General features: G+C 45.8%; 2 protein-coding genes across 2 annotated transcripts; both read left to right on the top strand.

Annotated features, from left to right (window-relative positions):
- Positions 1-7,262: 7,262 nt before the first annotated feature.
- On the top strand, positions 7,263-8,627 carry LOC120707342. The gene has a single exon (XM_039992222.1). The coding sequence runs from the start codon at positions 7,361-7,363 to the stop codon at positions 8,342-8,344; it is 984 nt and encodes a 327-aa protein (XP_039848156.1). The 5' UTR covers positions 7,263-7,360; the 3' UTR covers positions 8,345-8,627.
- A 2,173-nt stretch (positions 8,628-10,800) lies between these two features.
- LOC120707341 (pre-mRNA-splicing factor cwc-21-like) lies at positions 10,801-12,293 on the top strand. The gene is made up of 2 exons (XM_039992221.1): positions 10,801-11,280; positions 11,829-12,293. Exons 1-2 carry the CDS (start codon positions 10,928-10,930, stop codon positions 11,941-11,943), a joined length of 468 nt encoding a protein of 155 aa, XP_039848155.1. The 5' UTR covers positions 10,801-10,927; the 3' UTR covers positions 11,944-12,293.
- The last annotated feature ends 1,593 nt before the right edge of the window (positions 12,294-13,886 follow it).

The raw sequence follows: 13,886 nt of genomic DNA, 5'->3' as shown, positions 1-13,886 counted from the left end.
ACTTGTTCATTCAATCAATCAAGAAGCAAGATTAAGGACTTGAGTAGAGAGAAGCTTGTGTGCATCCGCTCTTGGTGATCGGTTCTTGCTCAAGTGAAGGCCTTAGCTTGTTACTCTTGGTGATTGGCATCACCTAGGCGATCTTGGTGATCGAGGTGTTTCTCGCGAAGCTTGCCAAGGATTGTGGGAGCCCGGAGAAGAAGATTGTACGTGGCTTGATCTCCACCACGCCGGGATGGTGAACGGAGACTCTTAGTGAGCGCCCTCGTCTCGGTGACTTGGGAGGTGACAAGACTCTTTGTGAGTGTCACAACGTGGATTAGGGGTGTGTGCCAACACATCGATACCACGGGAAAAAATCCGGTCGTCTCTTGTCCACTCTCTTTATTCAAACATTTTCTTTCATGCAATTTATTCATGTGCTTGACTTAGAGATCATAACTTAGCTCTACCTTGCTAGGCTTTACTTCTCTTTTTATCTCTCTTTGCTTGTGTAGGTAGCTTAGTTATCCGGTTGGTGAATTGGTGCCTTACTAGCCTTGCATAGGTTAAGGTTGCTTTACTTTGTTTTAGAAATTGAAAAAGGCCCAATTCACCCCCCCTCTTGGTCCATCGATCCTTACAGAGGGCCATGATGGTGGTAGCACCGATGGTGTGCGGAGAAGGTGACGGCTGACCGGCGCCCACCAGAGCCATCGTCGCGCCCGGGCCGCTTTGCGAGGTCACATGTGGGGGGTGGATGGGGGAGTCTCACCGGGACATCATGCTGAACCTCGGGTGGAGGGACGGAGAAGGCGAGGGATTGTGAGAGGCTCGTCCAACAGGAGCAGCGAGAAGAGAAGAAGCCAATGGCGGGCTGATTGATGGGTCTCCTGTCATCGATTTGGTGCACAGGCAAGGAGCCAAGGACGACATTCCTGGGCAGCGTAGCAAGCAAGCGGTGGCTGCCTGCCTGTCATGCGCGTAAGGTGCACGCGAGCGGCGGAGTTTGCTTCATGGCGACACGCTTGGGGCCTCCGCACGGTAACTTTTTTATCTTTCACGACAATGGCTTTGTTTGGTTCTATGCCAAGATCCTTAGCACACGATTCCCGAGAAGAAAATCTCGCATGCATGGAGTACTTAATGAAGTCTATTTGCAAAATCATTTTGAAAATAGATGTAATTTTTCGCGATGAATCTAATGACAGTAATTAATTGATAATTGGCTACAGTGATGCTATAGTAACTATCCTCTAATCACACGATCAAAGATCTTATTAGATTCTTCAGTGTTCCTAGCGCAAGGATTGTGGAGTTCGTTTTGCAAACTGCATTTATTTGATAACTCTAATTATTGGTCAAATTTGTTAGGGTTCCTAGTGTAGCACAAACCAAATAGGGCCAAGAGTCACACGCGGCGCAACAAGACTGGCGAAGCAGCCGAGAGACTCCTGAAGGCCTCCTTTTGGTTCAACTATATAAGTTTACATATTCTATTTTTCGAAGACACTAACGTAGCTACTCGGCTCCTCCCACCTGCATTTTTCTAAAATTAGTTTCTGAAAGTTTCATAGAGAGTTTTATGACATTAAATTCTATGCCGCATCATCAATTTTGTTGGCAAGACAAGAAGAGAGAACGGACAAGTTTTATCCCATCAAACACACTTGACATAGTTACTTAATTTTCAATTTTGATAACTGTGTTATGAAACTGTGCACTCAAACAGGCCTAAGACAACTCTACGCACCATATAGTGACTTAGCTCCTCCCATCTGCGTACCTCTATATATGATCCAACAAGAGTATGTGCATGGAATATAATGCTAAAATAAATTTATTCTCAGCCATATTGCATTAAGGATTTGCAAAGCTAATTTAATATTGTACATGTTGGTTTTTTTTCCCTCTAATTTGGTTAAAGTTAGAAAAGATATATTTAAGATAAAACTAAAACGATCATTTTGAAACAGGGGAGTATTTGATTATTTGCATCGTGCTTTTATTTTTAGGAAAAAGTCCATTTTTAGCCATCGAAGTATTGGGCGGGTTTGTTTTCGACCATCGAACTGTGAAACCAAGAATCTTTGACCATGGAACTGTGTAAACCGGTTAAACATGACCACTGAGCTGGTTTGGCTCCTTTTTGACTGGTTTTGACCACCACGCTGGATCCAGTCGCCATATCACCGTGCTGACTCAGCAATAGGCCCACACGTCAGGTCGCCTCCGCCCTTATCTATCCACGGGCGGCTGCGTGCGGCTGTAAAGCGGCGGCGCTAGGGTTAGAGAGGAGGCGGAGACTTCACAGCCGGAGTGGAGGACTGCGGCGTGGAGCGGCGGCGCTAGGGTTAGAGAGGAGGTGGGGACTGAGTGCGGCGTTGGAGTGGAGTAGGTGGGGACCGAGCGGCATGGCAAGCTCGTGGAGCTCCAGCAGCTCGATGGATCCGGGAGGAAGAAGGGGGGAGGGATCATCCGCTCCCATCCCGTACAGGGAGGGGCCTCTGGAGTACTCGCCGCCGACGATGTGCAAGTGCTTGAAGAAGGCGGCGCGGTGGATTTCTTGGAGCAACGATAACCTAGGCCGACATTACTTCACGTGTTATCATCGCCGGGTGAGTACATTGTTTCAATTTCTTGGCGATTTGTTGATTTCCGTTGAGATTTGGGGTCTTGTTTGATTTGGGAGTCCAAATTCGTCCACAGGAGGGCGGATGCAACTTTTGGTGCTGGTTTGATCCACGACCTTCTCCATTCCTCCGTGAGCTGCTTGTGGATTTACGTGACACGGTATGGGCATTGAAGAGGCAAAACAGAGAGTTGATGAACCAGCTTGCTGATGCAGCAGTGACGGTCGAGGAACACAAGGGAGATGTTACTGTATTGAGAGCAGAGATGGAAGCACTTGCAAAAGAAAAGGAAGAAGGGAGTGATGTTCTAAGGATTAGACTTTCCAGAGTGGAGAAGGAATTAGCAGTGTACAAGGTCATGGTGAAGTGATGTGTTGTTTTTGTGCTAGGAATAGTTATGAACAAGTGGTTGCTCGGTTGAGAAATTAGATGTGGTCAAGTGATTGGCATGTAACCAATGTTCAGCATCTTGTTTGTAAGATGACTACACCTAAATCATTATGAATGAAGTTGTACATTATTTGCTTATGAAATGGATACAATATTCCTAGGAATTCCATATTCGTACATGTTAATGGAAATTGATACTTGGGTTGCACATAAATCATTGGAAACACACATTGTCAAGTTCAAACACAACTAAAAATCAAGTTCACACAGAGCTGAAAACCAAGTTCACAGACACAGAATTTAGGACCCAACAACTAAAGTTCCCACAAGTAGTAGCCATTAGTTTGGCATTACAACTGAGATTAACCAACACACAACTAAGATTAAAGTTGACACACACAATGCATGGTACTTCAGTCAGCTTCACTAGGACCTTTGAGAAGTAATTTTGGGGCTGCTGCTGATCTTCTCACTTGAAGCTTCTTCCTGGTAGGTTCTTGGGCTCTAACTTCTGCTTGTGCCTTTCCAGAGGCCACATTGATAGTGACACTACAGCTGGCTTGGGACATAGGTACATTGGCATGTAAAGTCATGTCAGCTTTGCCAGAAGATGTTGTTTGCACTCTAGCTTTGGCCAATGATCTGATAACTGTTGTAGAGCCATTTCCCTGCAAGAACACACAAATATCATTATAGATCATCAAGGTGATAGGGATGCAATATACTAAAATTATGTGTACATACATCAGTAGCCTTCCTCTTCTTAGAAGCAGCTGAGATAGTGCTTTGCTGAGTGGTGGAGAACACCAACGATGGTTCAGGATTAGCATTAGACGAGAAGTTTGCAGGGGCAGAGCTGCTATGTGCATTGACTGATGGTGCTCCAGTTTCTTTTGCTGAGGTATTAGTTTGACCATTTCTTTTGTCACAAGTAGATCTATTGTGCCCAACTTGCTTGCATTTCCTACACCTGATGACTGTGCCAACTCTAGACACCCTTGCTGCTTTTGGTTTCTCATTTGGCTCCCTTTTACTCTCCTTCTTGGGCCTTCCAGGCATCTTGATATATCCAGGAGGCTGTAAAGGTTCCCTATCTGACTGAGGCCAACTTTGCATACCTTTTAATGTCATCAAGCAGTGGCTGTATGTTTTCTTGAATTCTTCAACTGTGAAACATCTTGCAATATAGTCATCAAGTGTATTTGTCTTGAAGAATATACACGAAATGGCATGTGGGCAAGGTAGACCAGACAACTGCCAATACCTGCAGCTACACTCTCTCTTATTCAGGTCCCCAGTGAAGGTGTTGTTATAGTGTTTGACTTCAAACTGATCTTGACCATTACTGATTGCATGGCATACAGCAGATAGACTAATATAATAATTCATTTTCTTCAAGATGTTAGGGCATATGATTGTGTTCCAACTGATGCTCTTGGATCTGTTGCTCTGGATCCTAACCATCACTTTTCTTCTAATTGTTTCAAGCATGGTTATTATAGGAAAGAATCTAGCTTCTAATATCCATTTGTTGAAAGATTCACACATGTTGTTATCTACAGAATCACAATTAGATCCTAACATGAACCAGGCTCTGCTCCAATGATGTGGATCTGTGTTCACAATTGCCTTAGCTCCTGCTTGTGTTTCCTTGGCTAGTCTAGCTTTTGCAAGATTGAACAAAGTGATGCATGGAGCCTTGGCACAATTCCAGAATTTCTTTTGCCACTCCTTCTTCTTGTGCTTCTTCCTCCAATTGGCATAGATGTGCCTAGCACAATTCCTATGCTCAGCTTTAGGTGCCCATTTCTCAACTGCTGTTAAAATGCCCTTTTGCTGGTCAGATATGAAAACCCAATCAGATCCTGAACCAACACCAATGTCTCTGAATAATAGATTACAGAACCAATCCCAGCTATCATTGTTTTCTTTCTCCACCACTGCCTAAGCCACAGGGTACATCTAGTTATTAGCATCCCTGCCTATAGCACATAACAGTTCACCATTTGTTGCTCCCTTGAAAAAACACCCATCAAGTCCTAATACTTTCCTACACCCGGCAATGAAACCTTTCTTTAGTGCATCCAAGTAGATGTACATCCTCTGGAACACCCTTTGATCTGATCTAATAACCACAGTGCTCCCTGGATTAGACCTTAACAGTTCCAGTTGATAGTTGTACAGTCTCTTGTACTGATCCTTGGTAGCATCAAAAGCCCTTTGCATGACAATGGACTTGGCTCTTTTTAATTTTGATATGTGAACATCAGCAAACATGTCCTCCTGCATAGTTGTTTTCATTGCCTCTAAGCTCCAAGTTGGATTGGCTATGATCATTTTCTCATATTTTTCAGCAATCCTTCGTGCAGTCACAAGCTTGTTGTCCCTTCTTGGTGGACAAGTATGCACATCATTCATACTTGCAATCAGCCAACTGCTGCACCTAGAATTAACTGAAGCCAAGCATCTCCACTGGCATGTAGGCCAATCACACTTTGCAATCATCCTATCTGCCTCATTCTTGAAAAATTTGATGAATCTCCTCTCAACCAATCCATGCTTAATGACTGCTTTCTTAAACTGTCTCTTCCCATTGAACTTCATTCCTATCTCAAATTTTGGAATTGGCTCCTTCTTGTTGTACCTTGGATATTTACTTCTCTTCATGGCTACCTTATCATCGCTTAACTCCTCTACTGAATCTTCTTTAGCACTACCATCCTCATATTCAGTTTCCTGGGCATCATCTTCTAACTCATATACTTGTGACACTTCTTTGGGCCTCTCCAAAATCACATCATCTATGTTTGCTGGCTCCCCAGACTTTAGCTTTGACTTGAACTGCTTGAAACTCTTAAGTATTTGTATTGCTTCCTCATCCTCTTCAGATGACATATCATCACCTGGCAAGTACTCACTGTCACTGGATGAATTTTCATCTTCTGTTGGAGGGCCATCTGAGTGCTTCTCATGACCTGAACCTCTGCCAATTGTGTTTTGTGCCACTGATGGTTGAATTAAAGACTCACCAAATCTCTTTGCCACCCCCGCTTTGCTAGGGCTATACCACTCCCTTACAAACTGAATTTGTCTCTCAATTTTCTCCCTACTTTCAGTGATGGAACTAACCTTCCTGGAACTGTTCTGACCATCATGTTGTAGGTCATCATCAGGTAATTCAATGATATTAGGATCCTCTACATAAATTTCAACCACTCCTCCTTCCACAATTGAATCTGCCATCTCAATGCAGGATTTATCGTCTATGAGAACACGCAGGCCATTCACCAACTCTTTGCCAGGAAAGAGCCAATGCAGCAGAGCTCCTTCATTGACAGTGCAATGATCCTTTAGGTGACCAACAATCTCTGGGACAGAAACTTTGTCTCGATTAATGTAGGACATTTGTTCCCTTCCACCATTGTAAAACAACTTCTTCCCTGCGCTTATGAACTCCCCATTGAAATGAAATCTAACCGATAATATACCCAAAACATCCATCTTTGCCTTCCTACCCTTAATCACATGTATCTGCACCAAATGCATAAAAAAACATCAATACTCGTACTATTTTATTCAACAAACATCACGCTGCACAACAAAACACATGGGGATTGATAACTACTCTGCGTTATGTACCAAACAAACTACTAACAAACACCACATTCACCAGATCCAAGCAATAATCTAATCTTACTTGCGACCATTGGGGTCCATAAACAAATCGACGGGACCAAATTGCAGAAAACATTTAACCAAATCGAGGTTGCATGCGAAGGGAGTACGATGGGTACCAATAGAGAACCACTAACCCGTGCTTCATCCACCCGGAGTCCTCCGCTTGCCAAATCGACCGTCGCAAGTACTCGCCGGTGATGGATTCTCGGGGCGGCGGCACGTCTCGCGGCCACGGCGTGTCTAGGGTTCGTCCCCTGCAGCGAGCCGTCCGTGGATAGATAAGGGCGGAGGCGACCTGACGTGTGGGCCTATTGCTGAGTCAGCACGATGATGTGGCGACTGGATCCAGCATGGCGGTCAAAACCAGTCAAAACGGAGCAAAACCAGCTCAGTGGTCATGTTTAACCGGTTTACACAGTTCCATGATCAAAGATTCCTAGTTTCACAGTTCGATGGTCGAAAACAAACCCGCCCAATAATTCTATGGCCAAAAATAGACTTTTTCCTTATTTTTAATAACGTACATGCCTAGACAAGAAATTCTCCGTGTGCCAATTGGGCAATTGTCTCCCACCCTTCGTTTTATTTTCCCCTTTTGCCCTCCATTGGTCAAAGACGTAGCCCCCAAATTGTCTTCTCCCAAATCTCCGGTTCCGGCCGATCGAACGAATCTCGCCACCATGGCCGCCTCCCACCTACCCACGCTCCTCCTCCTCGTCCTCGCCGCCGTCGCGCCGTTACCCTCCAGCGCGCGCCACATCATCACCTTCGCCCCGGCCCGCGGCGTCGGCCCCGCGTCCCTCGCATGGGACCCCACGGCGCAGCACTTCGTCGTCGCCGGCGGCGGCGACGCCATCCTCTCCGTCTCCGACGCCGGGGTCACTGAGTCGATCATCTCCTCCGGCGCCTCAGCCGTCGCCGTCGACGACCGCCGCCGCCGCCTACTCGTGGCGTCCCCGGGGTCCGTCTCCGCCTTCGACCTCCGCTCCCCGCGCCCGCACCGCCTCATCCTCTCCACCCCGGTTCCGGACACCGCCCCGCCGGGCGGCATCGCCGTGGACCCGCACACGGGTAGCGCCTTCCTCACCGTGGGCGCCCGAATCTACAAGCTGTCCCTCAACGGCGACCTCGCCCCGCTCTCCTCCGCGCCGGCGCTCGGGTCCGAGCCCCTGGCCTCGCTCACCGCGCACGTGAGCCGCGGGTTCCTGCTCGTGGGCCAGCCCAGCACGGGCAGCCTCCTCCGCGTCGACATGGAGGACGGCGCCACGAGGACCGTGTCGGGCGTCCTCACGCCCCCCACGCCGGTCGCCGTTGCGGTCCGGACCGACGGGGCGGTCGCGGTGGGCGGGGCCGCGGGGCTGCGCCTCATCGTGAGCAACGACGGGTGGGCGTCGTGCGGGGTGCGGGACGAGGCGCTGCCCGCGCCCGACGGCCCCGTGGCCGCGGTGGCCGTGCGGGAGCGGCGGCGGGTGTACGCGCTGGTGGAGGCGGGGACCACGGTCGGGGGGAAGGAGTGGCGGATCGAGGAGGCGGCGTGGAAATCGGAGTCGGAAGGGGAGATGGTGGTGGGGCTCGTCTTCGTTGGCGTCGCCTTAGCCATCTTCATGTTCTGGAGGTTCCAGATGCGCCAGCTCGCCAGCAACATGAACAAGAAGATCAGATAGTAACAATGCAAAGCCTCCTTGCTTTGTTTTTGAAGAATCTGTAATCATTTGCTTTTGTTATGCATTAGTTGGTAGATTGGTCCAGGTAGATACTTGTGAGTTAGGCACTTCACTTATCTGTGATCTTTCTTGGTTAGTTCTTGGTCTAAGTTGAGACAAAATTCAGGAGCACCAATGCGAATTGTACTTGCAAATTTACGCATTGTGATAGAAAAAGCCGCACCACAGTTTTGTTATGATGGTGAAAGTAACTTAATGCAATAAATTGATATTGGTTTGATAATTTGTGCGTTTGTTCAAATATATGCACTTTCAGATTTGCAATTGTGGTCTATGCATCAGGTTATAAATTAAAGATTCGTGATTTGTAGAAAACTGGCAGCTATTGACAATTGACATACCTGAAGCATTTGAAGCTCAGAATCTATCTTCAGCTTTTTACCAGACCTATTTCTGATGTCTTATAGGTATAGGTATACTACAAATTATCCTATTGCTGCGGTCCGCTTTAAAGATAGAGGGCTTCAGGCTTCTACAGATTATATCAAAACTACAATTGCTTAATCGATTCCGCATATTTAGTTGCAGTTTAGGGCATAAATTCAGGCATTCGGTCTCCCATGCACTAGCTGGCAATTTGACTCGATCACGATGGTGTCCAGCACATTTTAGAAATTTCCACTTCTGTACATTGAAAATATTACTATGATAGGAATGACCAAGAAGCTAATGGTAGCAAAGTTAAGTGATAATGTACTGGATTCTTTGAGTTCAACAGAAGCAGTGATATCAGGTTTTACAACAAATAGGATTCTGAAGATTAATTAGTATTTCACAGACTGATGATTTGTTAAAAATGTAACTTTCTTGGGTTAAAAAGAAGAAGAAAGCTAGTGTTATTTACGGATGTCTTCAGAATACAAATTTTGTTGCAATATGAGCCCTTTGAGACCAATATTTGCAGGTAAATTGGCTGAATGCATTTTTTTAATGTCACATGACTTCCACCGGAGGGCATTAATGGATTCTGCAAAAGAAAAGTTGGGATTGAATCCCCACGCCAGAATCCAGAAATATGGCTTCAAATTATCTTCTTGAATGGAGCCTAATGTGGACGAGGTGCACCCGATAACATCTTGAGCACGTAAGCTAAAAGAAAAGGAAAATGTCTAAATTAACTGTAGCTAAAGTTTGGATAATCCCTTAAACTATTGTTTGGTTTATTTTACCCTTCAAATTATGCACTTTGGTTCAAAATTACTCCCTTATACAATTTGTCTTTTTTATTCCTCAATGCATATGTGGAGTCTTAAGCTGAAATTTTACAAGACGATGGCACACATCATAACACATTCTAGAAAAATGCATCATAATTTTATCATTGTTTTGATATATTATAATATGTAATAATAAATTAACCAATGTAATTCAAAATTATATGAAAAATAACGATAAAAATGTTATAACATTTTTTCAATATGCATTGTGATGCCCACTGCTACTCTAAAAATTTAAAATTAAAATTCAACTTGTATATGGAGAAACAAAAAAGACAAATTGTATTATGGAGTAAAATGGACTAAATTACATAGTTTAGGGGTAAATTAATCAGGTTATAGTTTAGAGGGTTATTCAAATTTTTGGCTATAGTTTAGGGGAGTAGCTTAGAGCATCTCCAAGAGTCTTTCTAAATTTCACTCTTTAAATTATAATTTGGAGAAGTTTTTTTTGCATAAAAATCGCTCTCTATATGTTTCCACTTTCCAACAATTTTTCCATATATCGAGTACATTCTAGAAAGCTATTTCCGTTATCTACTTTTGGCTAGCAAGAAATGAGGAATGGAAGATGGCTATATTTGGATAACCACTTACCGCCTGTTCGGCTAGCGGGTTTCCAGCCAGCGCTAGGCGGTGCTTGCTGCGGCAAATTGTGGCAGCCTGTGAGAGGCCCACGGTGGGGGCAGCGTCTCCAGAGAGAGCACAGGAGCCAGCGCTGGCTGGAAACCCGCCAGCCGAACAGGGCTTTAGAGAAACTGTTGGAGTATTTATTTTTTTTATCAAATCTCTATTCTTAGCAATAAAAAAAGATATAGAGAGTTTTTTTGTAGTTGCTCTCACAATTAACAAAAAGACACCATTCGGTAAATGTTCTACATAGAGCAGGAAGGAAGCACTGCACGGAACCAGGCAACTCCTGAACGGGCTGTGCTTTTTTTTTTTTTGCAGCAGACTATGCTGGGCTATGGCCTGTGTACTGTGTACTAGCTGTTTCTTTGAGGTCGCAATGCAGTTGCTACAATACTTCTTTTAAAAGAAATATAGGAGTACTACTACTGTATATGAAATATTTTTGAAAGGATCTGTTATCTGTATATGAATATCAACCCAAGCGGCGACCTGCATGTGGACCCCAGTAAACCGGACCACGTGGCAACCTCTTCCTCCTCCTCGTCGTCGTTTCGAACTGGGGCATACGAATCGATCAAACCGAAACGCCAGCTAGCCCGATTCGCCTGAGCCCAGCCCAAGCTAGGGTTTCCTCCGCCGCGCCGGCGCTTGGCCACAACCCCCAGCCGCCGCCATGTACAACGGCATAGGGCTGCAGACCCCTCGGGGGTCCGGCACGAGCGGGCACGTCCAGGCGAGCAAGTTCCTCGCCAAGCCCCGGCCGTCCTCCTCCGCGGTCGGCGGCGGCGGGACCCCCGACCTGCCGCGCACCGGCTCCGGCCTCGAAGGGATGCGGAAGCCGAACAAGGACATCCTGGAGCACGACCGGAAGCGGCAGGTGGAGCTGCGGCTGCTCGTGCTGAGGGACGCGCTCGAGGAGCAAGGGTACACGGAGGCCGAGATCGAGGTGCGCGTCGAGGAGGAGCGCAAGGCCGCCGAGACCGAGGCGGCGGCGGAGGAAGGCCGGCCTGCTGCCCAGGGCAAAGGGTATGGCCGTGACAAGTTCCTTTCCTGTTCTGTTAATGTGTGTTCCCCTTTTGATTTTGGCAGTTTTCCTGGAATCCTCAATAGTTCAATTGCATACACACAAGAGGATGGCAGAGCGTTGTGATTTACCACGATGGGGTTCCCCCCGAATTTCATTACTTATCGTAACGAAATTACAGAGTGTTCAGGTCTTCCCACCGTCTTCAGGTTCAGCTAGGCAAAACGCCCAGGCGCAGTGCAAGATCTGCCACAGAGGGGCCAGCTCGTGCACCCCCAAAACATTACAGACCTGAACACTCTGTACCTTCATGTAGGATGTCGAATTATGTTGCTGCAGGAATGCAATTGCTGCTTAAACTTTTTGTTTCATCTCCGTTGTCGTACTTTATGCTCAATTGCTCATTGGATTGCTTGTCTCATATGTGCTGTACAGTAATACATTCTTAACAGGATGGCGGACCATTTTGCTTACATGTTTATATGTCCATTCCTTTATTGTTCTGTTTGTATATCAATTTTTTCCCTCACAAGATGATAATTCTTCTCAGGTTCAGGGACACGCATGGTCACCATGCCGCAGCGCGGAAGGAGAACCAGCTGCAGACTATGAGGGGTGCTCTTGGGCTAGATCCTGAGGATGTGCAGAAGAAAGGGGGGCTTTAGAAAGTGATGTGGAGCCTGGAGAGCTTGTTCCAATGAAGCAGGGGACGATGACTATGAAACGACTAGCAGCAAGACCTGTAGGAAGGGTAAAGCATGAATGTAATTTAGATGCAGACAATGATCTTGACATCAAGAAGACGGAGATGTAGGAGAGTTGGGTCTTTGTGTACTTACATGAGACCTAGAACGCACCTAAATAGGATTACTGCTACCTGAAACAAAAAATGGCAGTAGTATGCAGTTGTTCCAAATCAGTGAGAAGAGGTCACCTGGGTGTATATACATCTTCCATCTTTTTAATTTTAGCAACTCGTGAGAAAGTAAAGCCTGGTCTCAAAATTCACATTTTAGCAGCTGAGTAATCTTCGATTATATACAGTAATTCCGCTATCAAAAGGTGATGTCCGAAATGTTGCTAAGGTCGAAAAGAGCAGTGTTAAAATTTGATGTTAAAAACGGCGCTAAATTATAAAAGATCCATCATGCTGAGTTGCCTCTGAAGATGGGAGTTCAAATCAGAGTACTCAGGTCAGGAGCTATGCTGAGTTCCCTGCCTTTGATTGAAAATGGCAGGAACACATGCACAGATCCTCAGAGCTTAGCCAATTCTACCTATGGTATGTTTTCTTGATTACAGTGTTCAAACCCCCGGATACTTCCATTTGCATTTGGACAACTTTGTCCGTTTCATCCCAAATTTCATAACTCTTTACGCTATGCCAAATGGGCCTGGTGTCATGTACTTGGAAAAGATGTAGAGTTAAGCCTGTAGTAGAAACTTTGGTATATCAACGAATATGACCTGAAAAAAAAATCTGGATAATTTCTTTTCACTTTCTAGTCAGATCCTGATCCACATTCTCAAAATTACGCATACTCCTAACAAGGACGGGGTCTAAAATCTTCAGATATTTTTTAGGGAGCTACTCAAGCTCATACATCACCAGTCAGCTCCACTCTCATAATACTTCCTACTGACAATTTTTTACGGAAACAAATTCAGGCACATATGTGACTTCGAAAATTTCTCACGGCATATCCATGCATCTGTATTCAGCTGCTCTTGAGCTCTGAAATACCAAATTCATGTTGGAACTGCCCGCAGCACTAGCGTTCGCGATCGCAGTAGCAAAACCACGAGCAACTTCAACTGCATTCAACATTTTCGCCGGACAATCTCATTGTTGCCTAGCTACGTTTGTTCTTCTTGTTCTAGCTGCTTGGTCGTTGGAGAACATCTGAAACACTACACCTTAAACATTTTCTTGATGCCAATTTGTACCTTATGCCGTATCATAATTCATATCCGTATCCCATGAGAGAGATTTTGGGCCTGGTTGGTTTCCGTATCTACCCAGCCTGGTTCGTATCCTAGAGCCAGGCTCCCGTGAGATAGGCTTGATACATGCAAGATTGCTATGATTGGATACCTGCATTTATCTAGCCTGATTGTCTTCAGCTGCTGTTTGGTTACCTGCACAGTGACCTGCCTGACGTGCTTGGTAGTTGCGAAAGCCAAAAACACTAGGCGCACAGTGCACCTTCTTGCACCAAGTGAGTCTGGCTCGCCAGAAACGGAGGTTTTTCTCGTATCCGTGGCGCCAGGCCACGGACTGCTTTTTGCATGAGCTGAGCCAGGCCCCAAAGGCGATACAGCCAAGCAAACAACACGACCTTGCATCGTGGGAGCCTGGTTGCTGGTTGGGGCAAATACACCCAACCAATCACGCCCTTTGTTTTCCAAGTATTCACACCGAATCTTTTGCAGTAATGTTCAATTCAACTTATCAAACAGAGATACCATCTGGAGTGCACGGAATGTGAATTTTGCGGGAGATTTCAAATCTGCACTCCATCAATCAATAAATGCGAACCTCCCCCCGGGAGATTACTACATTTTCGTCGCACTTTCCATTTGCACCACCGACCACGAGGAACACCAT

The sequence above is a fragment of the Panicum virgatum genome, chromosome 5K (assembly GCF_016808335.1).
Source record: "Panicum virgatum strain AP13 chromosome 5K, P.virgatum_v5, whole genome shotgun sequence".
Lineage (NCBI taxonomy): Eukaryota > Viridiplantae > Streptophyta > Magnoliopsida > Poales > Poaceae > Panicum > Panicum virgatum.
This window is presented reverse-complemented; position numbering and strand designations above follow the sequence as displayed.